At 34.6% G+C, this 19,237-nt stretch overlaps 1 protein-coding gene across 1 annotated transcript in view; it reads left to right on the forward strand.

Annotated features, from left to right (window-relative positions):
- PHF14 (PHD finger protein 14) overlaps positions 1 to 8,277 on the forward strand; it is a 171,276-nt gene extending 162,999 nt beyond the window's left edge. Inside the window, exon 18 of the mRNA XM_049768882.1 lies at positions 8,128 to 8,277. Within this exon, the coding sequence (XP_049624839.1) occupies positions 8,128 to 8,202 (75 nt within the window). The 3' untranslated portion in view covers positions 8,203 to 8,277. The remainder of the gene's footprint in view (positions 1 to 8,127) is intronic.
- Positions 8,278 to 19,237: the final 10,960 nt, after the last annotated feature.

Consider the following 19,237-nt stretch of genomic DNA (forward strand, 5'->3'; position numbering starts at 1 on the left):
CTGTTGCCAGAGCAATAGTTCAGCATACAGGGGCCAAAGCAATAGTGCAGCATAGGGCGTTTGCTTTGCACATGGCTGATCCAGGACGGACCTCGGTTCTATCCTGGCATCCCATATGGTCCCCCAAGCTAGGAGCAATTTCTGAGCACATAGTAGTAAACCCTGAGCATCACTGGGGTGTGGCCCAAAAATCCCCACCCCCAAAAATAGTACTGCATTTAACACTTGCCTTGCACACTGCTGACCTGGGTTTGATCACTGACCTCCCACATGGTACTTTGAGTACTGCCAAGAGTAAGTCCTTAGTGCAGAACTAGGAGCAACTCCTGAGCATTACCAGATGTGGCCCAAAATCAGAAAACAAAAATATTAACAGTACTAATCTTGGACTTGAAGGAGAGTATATTATTTTAACCCAGTAGTGAATTCTCTAAAATATTAAATAATTTTTTTAAATTCTTGTGTATTAACATGATTCAGTTTTTTGCTATCACATTCATATGTATGATATATGTTATTATATACTTCTGCTATTGCAGTAGAATTAAATGCACACTTGTCTTGTACCTCACTGTTCGTCTTCTTTATTTCTAACACTGCCCAATGTTTGAAATAGTTATTATCTAGTAATTTTATATTTTGTCCAGTTCTTTATTTTGAGCCACACTCATATGTGCTTTGGGTTTACTTTTGGGTCTGTGCTCAGTAATAATTACTGGCATGCTCAAGGGACTATCAGGGATGTCAAGGATCCAACCCAGGTCAGCTGCATGTAGGTACCCTACATGGTGTACTATCCTTTTGGTCGTGTTTAATATTTTTTTTTATCAGAAGAAAGCATACAATTAACTTTAAGAATTTGATTATCTGAGCTGGAGAGATAATACAGTGGGCTGGGCACTTGCCTTGCATGTGGCCAACCAGATTCAATTTCCAACATTGCATATGGTCCCTGAACATGCCAGAAGTGCAGAACCAGGGATTAACCCCTGAGTACCAGAGCGTGGAGAGAGGGAAAGAAAGAGACAGAGACAGGGACAGAGACAAAGAGAGAGAAATTAGATAATTTTAAAAAGATAAAATGTTTAATTATATACTTCTGCTTATATTAATATCAGAACATTATATTAAATGTCAGGTGACAAAATATATTCTAAACTTCTCTAAAACTGGATTATTTGAGTCATATAACAAAGTCAGTCATTGATTCCACCCCCATCCCCAATTTTTTTTTTAAGATTTTTGCCTGAAGTTTATCCAGTGTTTTCATTTGGCCTTGACTTTCATCATTTGGTCACTCAAGTGATTGCATCTATGGGGAAATTATTTTGTTTTTAAAAGCTTTATCTTTTGGGACTGGAGAAATAGTACAGTAGGTAGTGCATTTACCTTACATGCAGCTGACCTGGTTTCTTTTCCAGGCATCTTATATGAATCCCTGAGCCCCACCAGGAGTAATGCCTGAGTTCAGCTGTAGGAGTTAGTCCTGAGCACAACAAATTGTAGCTGCAAAACAAAGAGAATATGAGGGATTTGGCAGGGGAGAATGTTTTATTTTCTATAATCACTCCTGACTATATATCAATTTACCATTCTAAATGCTTCAGAAACCCAAAATTTTATTCACTTATAATATCTTGGAAAAATTTCAAGATAAAGTCTGCAGTGTAGGTTTCAGTCATAATCTGTGCTTATTTTCCAGATATTTAGAAAATTTCTCAAGAAGGAACATTTTCTTTTTAAGAACATAAGCGTCTCAGAGATTGAGTATATTTATCATATAAAGACTTATCTTCAAGAAGAAAAGTGTTTTGGTATTCTTAGCCCAGGAAGATTAGCACCATATCTTACACATATCTTTGAACACCCCAAAATGTGTAATATGAATGCTGTACTTTTCCATGCTTATAGGAAGATAAAAAGCTTATAGAATTGAGTTTCTGCATGTCCTACCTAACTCACACTTATTGAAGCTTCAATTTATATTATTTTTTTAATCTTCTTGCTATTTCAGACTCTTAGCTCTATTGAGTTATCTTCATTTTCCCTTTACTTAAATAATATCCTTCCAAGATTTCTATGCCAGTCCTTAGAGCCTTTCTTCTCAAGTTATAGAGATCTTATCTTGTTTCCAAATTATACAGATAAACCTTAAGTCATGTTTTTAATTGTTTACCTCCAATGTACTGAGTCACCACAGAAAAAATAAAAAGAAACAAGAGGATCTATATAAGTTTAGAAAAGAAAGCCTACTTTACTAAATCTGCATTATAATCATGACTTACAGAGAGAGATGAATATTCAGCAAATATAAGTCATTCATATATTTTCATGCCTAAAATTATAACTTCAGTCTACCTTAACAATGTGTGTTTTAGGTAGGTATTGAGCCCCCTCCTAAGTTACTTTTATCTTACAACAGCCCTTAGACTTTCCTATTAAATATTAAATTTCTGTCATGAGGGAAAAATCTTTATGCTTTTTTTAACAGTAAGTTTAATTAAGCATCTCCTGTATGTTCATTTTAGTATCTATCATGGCCCACTAAAGTTGGAATTCAGATGTAAAATGGTAGATTAATTGCTTTTCGTATTAAGTAAAATAAGAATCTCAAATATGCAAAGTCAGGAAATTTAATTGTGGTCTTCAATTGCTTACTCAGTGCATTGGAAAACTGAATGCAGAAGTACAGAAAAAAGGGCCAAAGGTTGTTAAATGTAGCACATCACACACACTTTGCACTTTACTTAATGATCCAAGTGTTTATTACTATGAAGTAAATGCACCATTTAAAGAATTATGGTGGAATTGTATAATGTTAAAAATTCTAATTAATTTTGGTCTGAAGCATGCAGCGTGCTCATTTTTGCTTAAAACATTTTCATTATCATCAGTATTCCAGTTATTAAGATAAATTTTTTCATGATATTGCAGCACTAGCATATTTTCTATATTAAAAACCCAGTCTTAAATGCTATTGAGAGTTATATCAGGTACATCTTTTAAATGAACAAAAGAAGAAAGTTTTTGTCTACAGATTGAAACAATTATATTGTACATTATTTCACTACAATTATTCTATAAGTAGCAACAGTTTTAGAGTATATATATTTTTGTGGGAAAATATAGATTTTAATATCTTTAAGAGGAATATTACTAAAGTTTTTTATATTAATTGAGTCCAGTTGTAGTAATTCTTTGATCAAGGGAATATATAACATTTAAAGAAAGTAGAAATATTGTTAAGTTCTTTTTCCCACACCACACCTTAGTCTACTATTGTACCACCATATGCCTAAAGACTACTATTGAGTTACTTGGTACAGTGTTTACTTCATGTTTTCTCATGTTTGGTTTATAGTTAGGCATAATTATAAAGAATGCTACAGACTAGAGCTGATGTTTTTTTTAGTGCATCATGCAAAAGCATTAATATTTTTTGTACTGCTGGTAATGTAAACCTTGATCATTTGGTTAAGGTGGTGTTTGACAAGCATATCCACTAAAAAAGAACATGTAAAATAATCTTTTAAGACATAAGAAACAGGGGCCGGGCGGTGGCGCTAAAGGTAAGGTGCGCCTGCCTTGCCTGCGGTAGCCTTGGACGGACCGCGGTTCGATCCCCGGTGTCCCATATGGTCCCCCAAGCCAGGAGCAACTTCTGAGCGCATAGCCAGGAGTAACCCCTGAGCGTTACCGGGTGTGGCCCAAAAACCAAAAAAAAAAAAAAAAAAAAAAAGACATAAGAAACAGTGGCTTAATTGTCCCTTTGTGCAGTCATACCATTAAAAGAAATAATTGAAAATGTGAGAGGGGCCGGAGAGATAGCACAGCAGTAGGCCGTTGTATGGTCCCCTGAGTCTGCCAGGAGTAGCCCCTGAACACTGCCAGTGTGACCTCAAAATCCCCCCCAAAAAAGAAAAAAGAAAATTTATAGTTCACAAGTTATATGTTCCTATAGACTATAATTAGGTTTTAATCAAACCCAGTAGCAGAAATTCCAGCATAAAAATAAAATTGGTCTTTATTTGAAACAAACTGCTTAGCTCCTAAGACAAAGAAGTAACAGGATTGGTAGTTTGGTCATAAATTCTTTAAATTATTAGGATAACTAAGACAGATTTGTATATAATGGGCACTACTACTTCTCAAAATTAATAGAGAAAATATAAACCAAATATTTTAACTTTTATTTGAAAATAAGAATTTAGTTTGGATAAATAATGGTAATGTTTTTATTTATTTTTCCTCGAGATTAACTTCTGTGTCCCATATTGTCACCTGGCAGATTAGAGCTTAAGTAAAAGGCTCCCGTGTACCTAGAAATGATCAGAAATGCTAAGAGCAAGAAGGCAAAGAAACCAGGTTTCCTTTGGCATTATGGGTGTCACTTTTGGATCAGTGTGCATTTGTATAATTTCACATAAATATAAATAGCAGATCTACGACACGTGATTGTTAATAATTGATATGCCTTTTGGAGTATAAATTAACAAACTGAAACATTAAGTTGTAAACCTGTCTACTTTTCAGGAGCCCCAAAGGGTACTTTAGTTTTTGGCTGCTTCAGAACATTTTGTGAAACAAATGTCAAAATTGTCAGGTCTGTCACTGAGAAAATGATCCGTGCAGCCAGGGTCTTCTTTCACTGGGAAGTAAACAGATGTCTTCTCTTAACAGAGACTGACAAAATCTGCCATCTATCAGAAGAAATTTTTTGTCTGTCCTTAATATCCAGAAACAAATATGTTGATAAAATGCTTTTATGTGTGTGACTTTGTTCACTATGCAGGCATTTGTCAATCTGATATACCACCTAAGATATTTTAATGATTTTTTATTAAACCTGATCTGTACATAAGATACTTTTGCAGATTGACCTTAATTAAAAAGCATTAGTGGAAAATGAGCCAAAGCAGCTTCTAAAATCTCTTTATTACTTTATTGTATCTAATCCTAACGTTTCTATCATGAGAATAAAATACAATATTCTGTAGTGATTATGATATATGAACACTTTAGCAGTTAAGTGCCTTTTCCATCCCTTCATAATCCCTTTCTACATCTAGATCACACTATCCTGTACAACCAAAGAAGGAGATTGGGTCTTGTACCTTGTAAAGTGCTATAAAAGAATAGAAAAGGGGGTCAGATAATTTAAGATATGTCTTCATCAAAAAGAAATATGTGGACTAGCCTGGGAAATGTGGATTAGTCCTTCCATGTGCCAGCTCACAGTACAGGGACAGCCTCATACCAGGCAGTGTGACCCTGACCTACAGTAAACCAGGGGCACCATTTTCCCGAACGCATGTTCTATCACAAATGTGAGTGTCCTAGCAACAATTCGATGACCATATGTGATATTGCACACAGAAAAAGAGAAAAGTGTGGAATACCTATCCTGAACAGGAGACAATGTTAAGAAAGATAAGTACTTACGAACTATATTTTATTTCCAATAAAAATGTAAAGTTGATTAATTCCTCAAGTCTTTGCACATTCTGTTTTGACTTGGACCAGCCTTGGAAGTTTCTTGAGTAGAACAGGGCACATTTTAGTTGATAATGCTTTTTTTGTTGTTGTTATTGTTGTTGTTTTTGAATTTTCAATACTATTTTAGTAAGTTAGTTTTGCTAGGAGTGTCACTGCAGAGTAAAGAAGGATATTAGGCCTTTCCAGATTGCATATTACTATTGTGAGACTTACCCTTTCTTATTCTTTTTTTATTCTACTATTTCAAATCATGTATTATTAGACTCTATATGCTAAATGTGCCCAATTAAATGGTAGAAATATAAGATAAAGAAAATAAAGTTCTTCCTGAGGATCATATAAATAATTCAGTGTTAATTAATAGAAACTTTTTATCACACTATTTGTTAATTTTACATTTAACAAACATTTAACATATGTTGACATGCTTTTACTAAAGATGACACTGAAAAATATAGTATAACATTTGCTTTTAATTCTGATATAATTAAAATATAATCTCAGAAGCTTTTGAGAGAAGCTGTTCAGAGAAGCTCTGAACAAAAGTAGAAACTACTTGTCTCAATAAATTTTTAGGCAGTCATATATATCTGTTCAGTAGGATAAAATGGAATCAATAAATAATATATAATAGCTATTATATTTATAAAAGTATATCATAATTACATGTCAGGTGAAATTCAGAACCCTATTTCTTCTAGTTTATATATCCTTATAGCCTATAAATGATCTAGGTTGATAATAATGATGATTTTTTTTCCTGATGATGACAGTCTGAATAATTTTTTTCTTTGTTTAAACACTGACTACAAAAACCATGATTACATGATCACAACTGAGGTTCAGTCTTAAAATGTACACTATCCTTCATCATGAACATTTCTAGCCACCAATGTCCGAGTTTTCCTGTCACTTTCTTCCCCGCCATTTTCACTCTCTCCCTCTCTGTATATTTCTCTTCTTTTTTTTTTTTCTCTTTGAAACTGTGGTTTGGACTATTGGTAATGAAGGGGTACTGTGATGTCACTTTATCTCTGTTCAACAGGTAGTTATTGTCCAGAGTGATCAATTCCAACTATTATTGTCATAGTGGTTCCTTCTGTACCCTAACTGCACTGTTCTACTATTTGAGGCAAGCTTCCTACCACAGACTGGTCCTCCTGGTTCTCATCTTTATTGTCTATGGCTATTATTTCCATTATATATATATATATATATATATATATATATATATATATATATAACTTATAACCTATCCTACAAATGAGTGCCAGAGAGATAGTGCAGTGGGTAAGGCATTTGTCTCGCATGCAGCCGACCTAATTTCAATCCTCAGTATTCCATATGGTCTCCTGATCACCACCAGGAGTGATTCCTGAGTGCAGAACCAGGAGTAACTCCTGAGCACCACTAGATGTGCTCCTCTCCCCCCAAAAAATATAAAAACAAGCTAAGTGTTGCTAACATTAGAGACAAAAATATATAAAGAAAGCTTTTGCACATTCATGATTATAGGAAACTATATTGGATATCAAACTAGGACCATTGCATGTAAAGTGTACATTGAGTCTATTTTGCTATTCCTCCAGCCCCAAGATTGTGGTTTTTAATGAAAATAAATAGTTTTATAAGATATACATAAATCAAGGCATAGATAACTTAAATAGTATATAAAACATGTTTTGATATACAGAATATAATCATTGATTTGTGTTATTTAATTAAGTCAGTTTACTTAACAGAGCATAACATTTTAACTGGATGCAATTTGGATTTATAAGATCCAGAAATATAGGTTGATGTTTTAATACTACTAGTATTACAATTTACTGAGAAAATTGCTATTCATACTTTTAATGCAGTGAAGAATGGTCAGACAATAGTTTTCACTTTAGTTAATAAAAATAAAGAATCTTGATAAGTCAGAAATATTAGAAAAGCAAGGTGCAAAAAATTGCACTTGAATAATGGTAAAGGAACATGTATGATGACATGGGCTGCAAGTTTTGAGATGAATTTTTTTCTAGGCGGTCATGCTTTGGAGGTCACCATTCAATATCGAGCACAAAGTGCACCTCATTCCCATAAAAACAGACATTATAATGTCACTCATTTATTCACCATGTTCCACAGGAACTTGCTGTGAATTATGAGGCCACCACTTAGAATCAAAACTGTATTGTAAGTATTCTATAGCCTGATATGCCCTTGTTTCCCATTTTACTGCTGACTGATTTTCAGATAATATATGACGTTACAAGTAATTGGGAAATTGGCAGGCCTGTCAAGAACGTATGCTAGATTAGACAAAAATGCCTGGCTAGGGCGCATAAAGTGTTTCAGTTATTTTTTATATCAAACAATGAAATAAAATACCCAATTCATCTCCTTAATGGATACTTTTAAAATTACTGATAAAATTAAAGTTTTATTGAAATACCAAAAGTTTTAGTGTGTAGTATAAAACAACACCCACTAAATATTATTTAAATGTTACACAATTTTACCATTTGTTTATAACCTTTCACTAGAATTAAACGAATCTCAATAATTAATAATTCTTCAGAGAAATAAAATTGGTAAGATGCCCTAAGTTGTATAATTTAATGTTTTCTAAAATTTGTTTCACAGGAAGATGAAAATGAAGCTGAAAGAAAAAATATATCTCAGGAACTCAGCATGGAACAGAAAAATCCAAAGAAATAAAGGATTTTCTGTAGTGTTTTGAAAAGTTTGCAACTTATGTAGCAGTAGATAAAATAATTGTAAAATGTTAAATTGTAAAATCTAATTTGCCAATGTTCTCAATAAAGTAATTGAAAATGAAATAGGAGCTTGCATTTGGAATTTGTTTTTAGAGCAATTAAAAATTTTAATAGCTAGGCCTTTAAAATATTTTTAAAAGGAGGGACATTCTTAACTAAAATTTGATATTAGCAAACATTTTTTCTTTCATTTTTAACCCAAGTGCTAACACATTTTGATGACCTGAAAGAAAACTCTGAAAGGCTTTTTTCTATTACTAGCTTCTTGACTTCTTTAATGACCTTAACAAAATTCTACTTCTAATGTAAAGAAAAACCAATTTATGTCACAAGACTGATATACCTTAACCAATGTGTCAATGTATCATCCAATATTCTAGGATTGCAGGTAAAGGAAGGCGAAAGAGGGGAAATGATAATGTTATCTCTGGTAGAAGCAGTACCATGATTTTTAATTCACATATATAATATAACGTACTGTATTTTTCACTCTATCAGCTGCACCTGACCATAAAACGAACATAGTTTTTAGGTGCTCTCCATCCCTGCACTCAGGTTTCAGCTCCAGGTGGCATTCACTCCATAAGATGCACTTTTGCGGTGAGGGGTATTGCGTCTTATGGTAAAAAAAAAAAATACAATATACATAATATTTCTACTGTGTACTGGCCCCTGCATATTTGTTCTTAAATATTTCAAAAACAATTCTCATACATATTTCTAACATTTTGTTGATGGCCTATTTTTATCAAAATTCTCAGTATACCTGTTTTTCTTTCCCTGTGTCCAATTCCCAAGCTATCTTTTGCCAGCAACAGCAGGAACAGTGAAGCTACTTGTTACATGTGTAGCCAAATGTTGTTGAGCAGATGTCTGATTACTTAAGACAGTTTCTTAAAATGAGAGGCAGAGCTTGGAAGACACAAAAGAAAGCCAACCTGGAGTTTCATCCCTAATAGAAAGTAATCTCTGTCTTTGCCCTAGACGCCTAGAGCCTTAGTTTTTATTATGTGACTGTAACAAGCCGAATAAACGTCTGAGAATGGAACTGAGTGGCAGTGATGATTAAGTAGACTGAAATAGAAAGAAAAACTGCAAAAAGAAAATTCATTGGCCTTCCTGAATGAATTTTAGACAACGGCTTTGAATATCAGAATCTGTAGATGACCTTTGCCATGACCAAATAGAAATGATGTTTTTTTATTTGTTCCAGGCCCGTGCTACAGTACGGCAGCAGGTAAGGCACTGGCCTTGTGCACGGCCAATTTAGTTTCATCCCTAGTACCCCATGAGTGACCCCAGAGTGCAGAGCCAGGAGTAAGCCTTGAGCACCTTCAGGTGTGGCCCAAAAGCAAACAAAAGAAGAATTTGTCTCCCCTTTCCCATTTTTATTATTTTGAAACAGACCTTAGTCTGTTTCCAGATGTCACTTTTCACAAGGATTAGAATTGCATCACTATTGTTACATTTGAAAAGAAGTGATAATACATGGCTCAATCATAGCTGATGTTTATTATGGTGCAGACATATGTTAACTGTGTAATTGTTTTATGTCATTATTAATATAAGAAAATTACAATTTTCTTACTTGCCAGTGAACAATCTGAGACTTGGAAATAAGTGAACCAGGGTTCAACAAGTTAACACATTTGTATAGTCAAAGACTTTAAACTGAAATGACTTTACTACAAAATACCACGCTTAATATAGAATATCTGCTAATAATATCTATTAATAAACTTTTCTCAAGTTACTATTTTACCCACCCCTCAATGTAATGTCGTAGCACCTCACTCATTACCTGCTGCTTCAGTTCTCGTTCCTAAGTTCTTAGCCGCTCTAATCATTTCAGGACTTTGACCTATGTAAAATAAGTGAAAATAATTCCACCTGTACCTTAGCAGAAAAACCCTGCTTTGTTTATAAAAAAAAATATTAAGATCAATGAATAAGTGTACAGTACCTTACTGTTTCTAGTTTCTCAGGAACTATTATGGCCAAAATTTTTGTTTGGGATTTTGGGTTACACCCAGTAGTGTTCAGGGCATGCTCCCACCTCTTTTTTAGGGTTCACTCGGGCAGCTGAATATAAGGCAAGCACCTTAACCTCTGTACTATCTCTGCAGCTCCTTTTGTTTGTTTTCATTCATTTATAGCCACGTATTTAGTTTATAAACAATAGTTTATTCAGTTGTTAGTGTACTACCATCTCATCTCTTGATACTTTCATTTCTTTTATTTATTTTTTTTGGTTGTTTTGGTTTTGGACCATATCTGACTTTGGATATCATATGGGATGCTGGAAACCAAGTCCAGGTTGACTGTATACAAGGCAAGCACCCCACCTGTGGTACTTTCTCTCTGGCTCTGATCCTTTTAGTTCTAAATTGTTGATTATGCACAACTACCTAAAAGCATTTCAGATGCTTAACATCTGTAATATAATTCTAAATTTAATTTTTTTAAATTTTTTTTAGATTTTTTTATTTTGGGGTCATACCTGGTGACATTCAGGAGTTACACCTGGCTCTGTACTCAGAAGTCACTCCTGACAAGCTTGGGGACCATATGTGATTCAGGAATTCAAACCAAAGTCTGTCCTGTGTTGGCCATGTGCAAGGCAAATGCCTTACCGCTGTGCTATCACTCTGCCACCCAAAATTTTAATTTTATTTTTTTTATTTTTTTATCTTTATTTAAACACCATGATTACAAACATGATTATAGTTGTATGATTACAGTCATGTAAAGAACACCCCCCTTCACCAGTGCAACATTCCCACCACCAATTTCCCAGATCTTCCTCCTCCCCACCCCCCTACACCTGTACTCGAGACAGGCTTTCTACTTCCCTCATTCATTCACATTGTTATGATAGTTTTCAGTGTAGTCATTTAAATCCCTAGTCTCTCTTTAATTATATATAATTTTATATAATTATATAATTTTATGTGTATATACATATACATCCCTTGCTTTAGGACATTAAGTAATATATGGTTGTTATAGAGAAATTTTGCAAAATGACTAATTCAGATTTTTGTATTTGTGCAAGTCTTGTTATAAAGATACAAGGTTTTCCATATTATGTGACTGTGATTTAGTCACTTAGTTGTAAATACATAATATACTTACATTGTGTATATGTTTTGTATATGACCTGCCAAATAGTATATTAAATCAGACAACCATACAGTATACCTCACTTGATTATAATAGAGTATGCATCTTAATGTTTAGGAGACTGTAGAAGAGTGTCTACATTATTCTTCATTTCAGAAAATCCAGATTCAATTCCTGATACCACATGGTCCCCAAGACACCACTAGGAATGATCTCTATACAACAAGTCTGGTTGCATGGATACCATACTACCATACCCTAGCACATGCGATGCCCTAATTTCAAACTTCTCCCCTTCCCCTTCTCCAATAGAACCGCATATACCCACCCGATATCCCCCTACCATTAATCTATCAAGTCAGCACTGCCAGTCAAAGCATTGTCAGGAGTAGTTCTAGACTACCTGAACAATGCTGTGTAAGACCCCTATAATATAAAAAAATACTCTATCTTTTAGAATATATGACATACTATATTAGTTCTGATGTTAAAAGAAAACAGGAAATCAAGGATCAGAGCAATAACACAGCAGTCAGGGTGTTTGTCTTGTATCCCATGTGGTCCCCTGAGTCCATCAGGAGTAATTTCTGACTGAAGAGCTAGGAGTAACTAACTCTCAGCTGAGCATCACCATTGTGGCCCAAAAGCAAAGAAGAAATTCAAAAAAGAACAGAAAGTCACAGATAAGGTCTTACAGGTTTCAATTTGTGATAAGAACTCTTACTAATTTTTATATGACCACCTTGCTATTTCCTTATATTATCTTTTGTATATGTTAAAATAGAGCAAGTGACTCTTCTGGTTTGTTTTATGAAGACACTAATAGTACTGGATCAGGGCCCAATTTTTTTTTTTTTACCACATTTAACCTTAATTTTTTCTTTCCAATACAAACATAATCTCTGTCTCTGACTATGTCTCTATTTTTCTCTATTAGACCTTCAACATACGAATTATCAGGGTAGAGTGGAGGCAATACATTCAAAGCAATACATTTGGATAAATCCAAATGCCTTCTTTTTTTTTTTTTTTTTTTTTTTACACTTTGCTTGTTTTTACTTTTGAACATTTTGACTTATTTCATATCAATATAAAAGTATCAAAGGAATAAGTTTAAAAAAATCACAAAGGCAAGACTAGAAAAAATAATTATATCCTGTTGTTTTTTTAACATACACATCATACCCATATCTGTATAAACCAGGACAAAGAGAGGCATATGTGAGGTCTCTGTCCATATAACTCATACCTGATATGAAACTATGTTTTCTTTTTTTTCTTTTTTCTTTTTTTTTTTTTGCTTAATGAACTTAGCTGTGTATTTTTTTTTTTAACCAATGGGAGCATAAACACATTTTGATGGTGGGAAGGATAAAGAGGAACCTGGCAGGATGGGGGGAGGGGAAGCAAATTCTTAAACAAATAACTAATTGATATTTACGCAAATACAATTATTTGTTTAGCCTATTTTCCATTTAGATCTATCTTTTGTGCAAGCAATAAGGATCATAATTTAAACTTTACAAAAACATATCTATAACTACATGCTTGAGAGCAGAGTTTTCTGTTGGTTCGGGGCTATGCAAACTTTTGTGGCTTGAATCAGGCAGGCGGTGGAAAATTCATTCAGAGTTCCTTTGATATGTGGGGTGCTCGATCTCCCACATCTCCCTCTGTTTAGTATACAATATGGAAGGGACAGACGTGCCTCGGTGGACTGGCCATACTGGGTGAAGAGGTGTGGGGCTTCCAGTCACCGCATCTGCTACCCTTGAGTCAGTCGTTTCCAAAGCTTGGCAAGGCGCGAGCGCACAGATTGAGGTCTATGCGCCAGCTCCTCGATAACTTCAAACTTAAGTGGCGGAGAGTTGGCAGGAGGGGAGATGTCAGGTGTCAGCTGGTCTTCTGAGGTGCATAGTTGTTGGTATAGAACCTTTGAGTCCTTTCTGGTTGCTTCATCCACTTGATTCTTTACGAAGGTGGTGAGTTTGCGAAAAGCCCAAGGACCAAAGGAAACTAGCAGCATAAAGCCAATGAAGGGCCCCAAAAAGGCTGGGAGCACTGTTGTTATCCATGGAGTGGTAGAAAACCAATTTTTGTACCAGCTCTCACTCTGCTCTATATCTTTTTGTCTATTTAAAAAATTATCCTCTATGTGTTGAATGCTATCTCTAGCTAAGCCGAATTTATTTTAAAAAGCAACATTTTACTCTAAGGATGACACAAATTCCCCCCTCCCTCAAAAAAAATGTTAAATTTTGAACCACGGCGGTTATTCTGCACTCTTTGCTAGGAAATCAACAGTAGTGTAAACTTCTTTAAGTTTGTAAACATTTTTAGCAACAGTTATAAGGCATTAGCAGATTCTAGAGTATGAACCAATGAATAAATATTTGTGCTTACACCAATAACACCTAGGCCTTTTAATAAGGCTAGGGTGATGGCAGTGTTTGATTTTTGTACTGCAGCGGGGAGAGACACAAGATTATATTTAAGAGGTAATAAGGCAATTTTTGATCTAACAGTCAATTTAGGCATTAAAACAACCAAAACACAGTGGTACTAGGACTAAAGAAACAAATGTAAAACAATGGGGGAGATAAACTAGTGAAACAGGCAAAAAAACGTTAAATTGGGGGCAATCATGAACTGAAAGGAGAAATCAACGACAAGAATTTGATTACAATTTTTTCAGATTATTAAAATTTGCGGCAGGGAGGTCTTGGAAGAGTTCTTGCATTGGGGATACTTTTGGAGCTAGGCCCAGTTTCAAGGAACAGTCCGCGTTAGGGAGAGTTAGTAGGGAGGGCCTCGCAGCATGAGCCCACAGGGGAGTTGGCTGTCTTTTCTTTCAGGAGACGAGGTGTGGGTTTATCTGGGTGTCCCCTCGCCTGGGTGCAGGGTACTGGTTCGTTGAGTAGGAGGTCGATCTTGATGCCTAATAGAATAAGGACTGAGGGTGAAAAATTTTAATATGGTGGAAGATCTGGATGGGATTGAGGGGTAAAGGGATAGTTGGATTTCCGGAGGGGAGAAAGGGGAAGGTATATGGGAAGGGTATGAAGGAAGAGAAAAGAGAAAATACCTTAGAGAGAAAAGGGGAAGAGAAAGAGAAAAAAGTAATAAGCAGAATAGAGAGAAAACACAGAATGGTAGCACTATTCTGAAACACCTAGAACACATATTTTATACACAACTAATACTTAACAATCAAATAACAGGGTTTAACATGGTAGAAACTCCGAACACTGTAATAGTCAACATATACGTGGGAGCAGTGTCCAAAATACATGAAAAAGGAATAATGCAAAATTATTCTGCACTCTTTGCTAGGAAATCAACAATAGTGTAAACTTCTTTAAGTTTGTAAACATTTTTAGCAACAGTTATAAGGCATTAGCAGATTCTAGAGTATGAACCAATGAATAAATATTTGTGCTTACACCAATAACACCTAGGCCTTTTAATAAGGCTAGGGTGATGGCAGTGTTTGATTTTTGTACTGCAGTGGGGGAGAGACACAAGATTATATTTAAGAGGTAATAAGGCAATTTTTGATCTAACAGTCAATTTAGGCATTAAAACATCCAAAACACAGTGGTACTAGGACTAAAGAAACAAATGTAAAACAATGGGGGAGATAAACTAGTGAAACAGGCAAAAAACGTTTAATTGGGGGCAATCATGAACTGAAAGGAGAAATCAACGACAAGAATTTGATTACAATTTTAGGGGGAATCATATTGGGTACCAAAAGGCAAAGTTGAACTTGAACTTTGCCAAATGCCTTCTTTTTAGAAATTCTGCATTATATTAAGGGACACTAGTCCCAATAAAATGCCTGAGGCAATGTACATTATCTATACTTAATAAAAGTGGAACTTGAACTTTGCCAAATGCCTACTTTTTAGAACTAGAACTTTGCCAAATGCCTTCTTTTTAGAAATTCTGCATTATATTAAGGGACACTAGTCCCAATAAAATTCCTGAGGCAATGTACATTATCTATACTTAATATCTTGGGTTTTTTTTGTTTTGTGGTTTTTTTGTTTGTTTGGGGGCCACACCCCCAAAATAACTCAGGGGTTATTCCTGGCTATGTGCTCAGAAATTGCTCCTGGTTTTAGGGGACCATATGAGACACCGGGGGATCAAACAGTGGTCTGTCCTAGACTAGCGCTTGCAGGGCAGATGTCTTACCTCTAGTGTCACTGCTCCGGCCCAACTATACTTAATATATTTATAAACAATAATTGATATGTGATCTAAAAATTTTTTCCTAGAGAAACACCACTGCATAAATTTATAATCCCATTACTGAGCTCACTTTTTAACTTTTAGGTGTAATATTGCTGCCATAATCATCTTATAAGTAACATTATATAATAAGAAAGGGAAAATTCATTTTAAGTTTTATGATACTTAAATAATTTACACATACTCAGTTGTATTGTACTCTTAATTGTTGAACTATAGACATAATTTTTACCTAATTTAAACACCACTGTTTGCAAAATTGTTAATAGTAAGCTTGTTTCAGGCATTCAATGTTCCAACACTTATTCCACACCAGTGTGATTTTCACTCCACCATTTCTTCAGTTCCCACCCACCCCCAAGGCTGCCCTCTTAGTAAGCAACAAAATTATTTTTTATTGCTTGTCACTACAAAGTGACTAGTGGAATTATCAAAAAAAATACTTTAGTGAAAGAAAATTTGTGAAAATTATCTCACCTTGGGAATTATTTAAGTCATATCTGAGAGTTTATTAAGCTGTTGCTAGTTGAGCCTTCTATGTTGTTTATTGAGTTTACTTATAAACCGTACTTTCCCATCTAATTTGACATCCTGCTGTGATGTCAGTATTATGGAATTTGAAGTTGTTGGAAGCTCCAGGATCTGTACAATTGGCTGATGAGTTTCAGTGGCTGGTCTTGACGTGTATATCTTCAAAGATTAGTGGTGGAGCTGTGAAGCTAGCAACAGCTGTGGGGTTTGAGTATGGCTACTGGGGCAGCAAGCAGTAGAGGAATTGGTGTAAGGGGAGTCTGCCTGCCCCCACTCAGAACACCCCAAAGTCCCCAAACTTCTCAGTCTAAAAATCAGTGTACCTGGATATTTTTTGTTGGCTTGACATCTCCAGAGTATAGTTGTAAAGCAGTGAAGTTGGGTCACTTTCATTGTTTGCATGCCCGTGGCTATAGGGTATGGAAGCAGTTGCTAGGGCTTCACCCCCCTGGTAGTATCTTAGAGTTATTAGCCTCAAGACTGTATCCATTAGATTTAGCAGTTTAGCCTGCATCTCATCTTAGTTTAGTGGCGAAATCTGTGGAGTTAAACTGTTGATGACAGGCTGTAGGAGGTGGGTATGTGTGGCTGCTCAGACTTCTAGCAATAATGGGAGGTGGGTTAAATTTCTTAGCATTGTCAAAGAAAATTGTTTTTAATCAGTACTTATCTCCATCATTCTTATGAATAGCAGCTTTAAAAAATTGTTTTTAAAATTTTCTCCACTTCTGTGTACTCACAGAAGTATATGTTGTTAGACTGTTCTCAAAAGAACATTATTGGGCCTTAAGATGCCAAGACCTTAAATATATTCAACAGAACTTTATTGGGATATATGTCATGCACTACTTTTTCATTGGGAATTCAACAGCAAAGAAGAGGTGTCAGTATTACGTTGCACTGGGCTTGCAAATTGCATACTCTCTTCTTTCAGTTAGTTTCTTCTTTCACTTAGTTTTATGAGAGTATTGTGTAAATTCAACAATAGCCATTAAAATTTGCAGTTCAGTAAATTTTGACAAATGTATATATCTACATAATCTCATTCCAAGTAGATGTGACATTTTTATAAATCCACAAATTTGTGTACTTTACAGTAATTTGCCTATCCCTATAGCACTGATCTGCTTTCTTAATGTGTTTGTCCTTTAAAATTTTATACAAGTGAAGTCATTTCAGTATCCTCTTTCATGTGACTTTTTTCATTCATCATAGTATTTTTTTAATTTATCCGAGTTATTGCATGAATTTTATTTTATTATTGGGCATTTTTCTATGGAATGAATACCCCACAATTTTTTTTTATCTATTCACCTGTTGCTGGATGTTTGAAAAAATCCTATAAAATATCAAGAAGTAAATGCAGACCTGATTAATATCAGCTATCAGAAAAATACAAATTAAAACCAGTTTGAGCTTCCACTGAAAGTTTATAGCTAATTTTTGACCAGTAAAGTATTTGTCTTTCAACATAGCAGTCACAGGTTGCTCTTTAATACTTGAAATATCACTAGTTTGAACTGAAATACTGAAAAGTATAAAATAACAGAATTGTGTTTCTTAATATGAAAAAGTAAAATATCTCAACAATTTTATTCTAATTACATATTAAACAGTGTTCGGGTAGATATGGTTAAATAAAATATATTAGTGGTATAAGTGACAGAGGATAGGTCACTGCTTTTGACAACTATGGTATTCATGCCACAGTGATATAACCAAATCAGCCTTCTGGAGTTAACTCTAATGTCATTGAGTTCTGCCCATATTTTTATTCCTGTGGGATGGCCACATTTTTCATGAACCTATTAAAAATGCAAATATGTGATCATGTAAAGAGTCTGAAAACTCTTTATTTGTGCTCATGATTATTGATGTAAATGCCATATTACTTTAGATAAGAATTTGGAAGTTTTATATGAATTTGAACTTTAACTCTATTGGACATTTTTATACACATCAAAAATGAAGATATATCTTTATAAAAACTTGTATATAAATGTTTTAACAACTTTACTAGAATCTTTATATAGCTAAAACTTGGTAGTAATTTTTCTTTTGAATTAAACTTAAAACTTCATAATGGTTATTCTATTCAGAACATTTTACTCTCCTGAATAATGTGGTTCTCCTAATTAGATTTTAACCTGTGCTTTTCTTTCAGAGAAAGTAGGTGTATTAAATGGAATCAATTAATATTAATTTATTAATTTAGTGTAAAATTTAGAAGCATTAGCTCTTTAAAAAATATTAGGGTGGGGCTAGAACACGATAGCATAACTGGGAGGGCACTTGCTTTGCACACAGCTGACCCAGCTTCAATTCCCAATATCCCATATGGTCCCCCAAGCCTGCCAAAAATAATTTCTGAGCTCAGGGCCAGGAGTAAGCTCTAAATGCTGTTGGGTATACTCCCCAAAACAAATACATGCACAGACCACACCCACATATACGAATGAAATACACTCTTTTAAATAGTGTACTGATACCTCTAGGGAGATTGTTGTTATCAAGGACAGTTTTCCTATAGAAATGCCTCCTAGCTGGTCTCCTTTATGATTTCTCCAGATGTGGGACCTCTCCACCTCTCTACTGTGTGATTCCTGGTAAATGTGACTGCATTCAAACTTTCTCTGAACAAAACACCCACCCCCACCCACCCCCACACATACACAGAGTGAATAGTCACTTAGAAGCATTTAATGTAGTTACATTTTAATGATTCTATTCAATGATTATTTTGAATGGCTTTTGCAGATGAAATTACATTTAATCCCAGTTGAAACTTTTAACATCATAACTACATCTAAATGCATGACTATAAACTATTTATTTCTCTTGAGATTAGGAAGCTTAAATGAGGTGGAAAGAAGATGTCTACCCTGTTGCTACAACGTTAAGTGTCTCTGAACTGCTTTTAGTTTCAACTGCCTATGAACTTTGAATCTCATATCTACACACACCAAATAGTGCATACTTTCACAAATTATAAAAGTTTTGCTTTTTTACTTTTTATTTATCTGTGTAGAAATGAGAAGATGAATACAGAAAGTTTTGTTTCTTTA

This window comes from Suncus etruscus, chromosome 1 (assembly GCF_024139225.1).
Source record: "Suncus etruscus isolate mSunEtr1 chromosome 1, mSunEtr1.pri.cur, whole genome shotgun sequence".
Taxonomy (NCBI): domain Eukaryota; kingdom Metazoa; phylum Chordata; class Mammalia; order Eulipotyphla; family Soricidae; genus Suncus; species Suncus etruscus.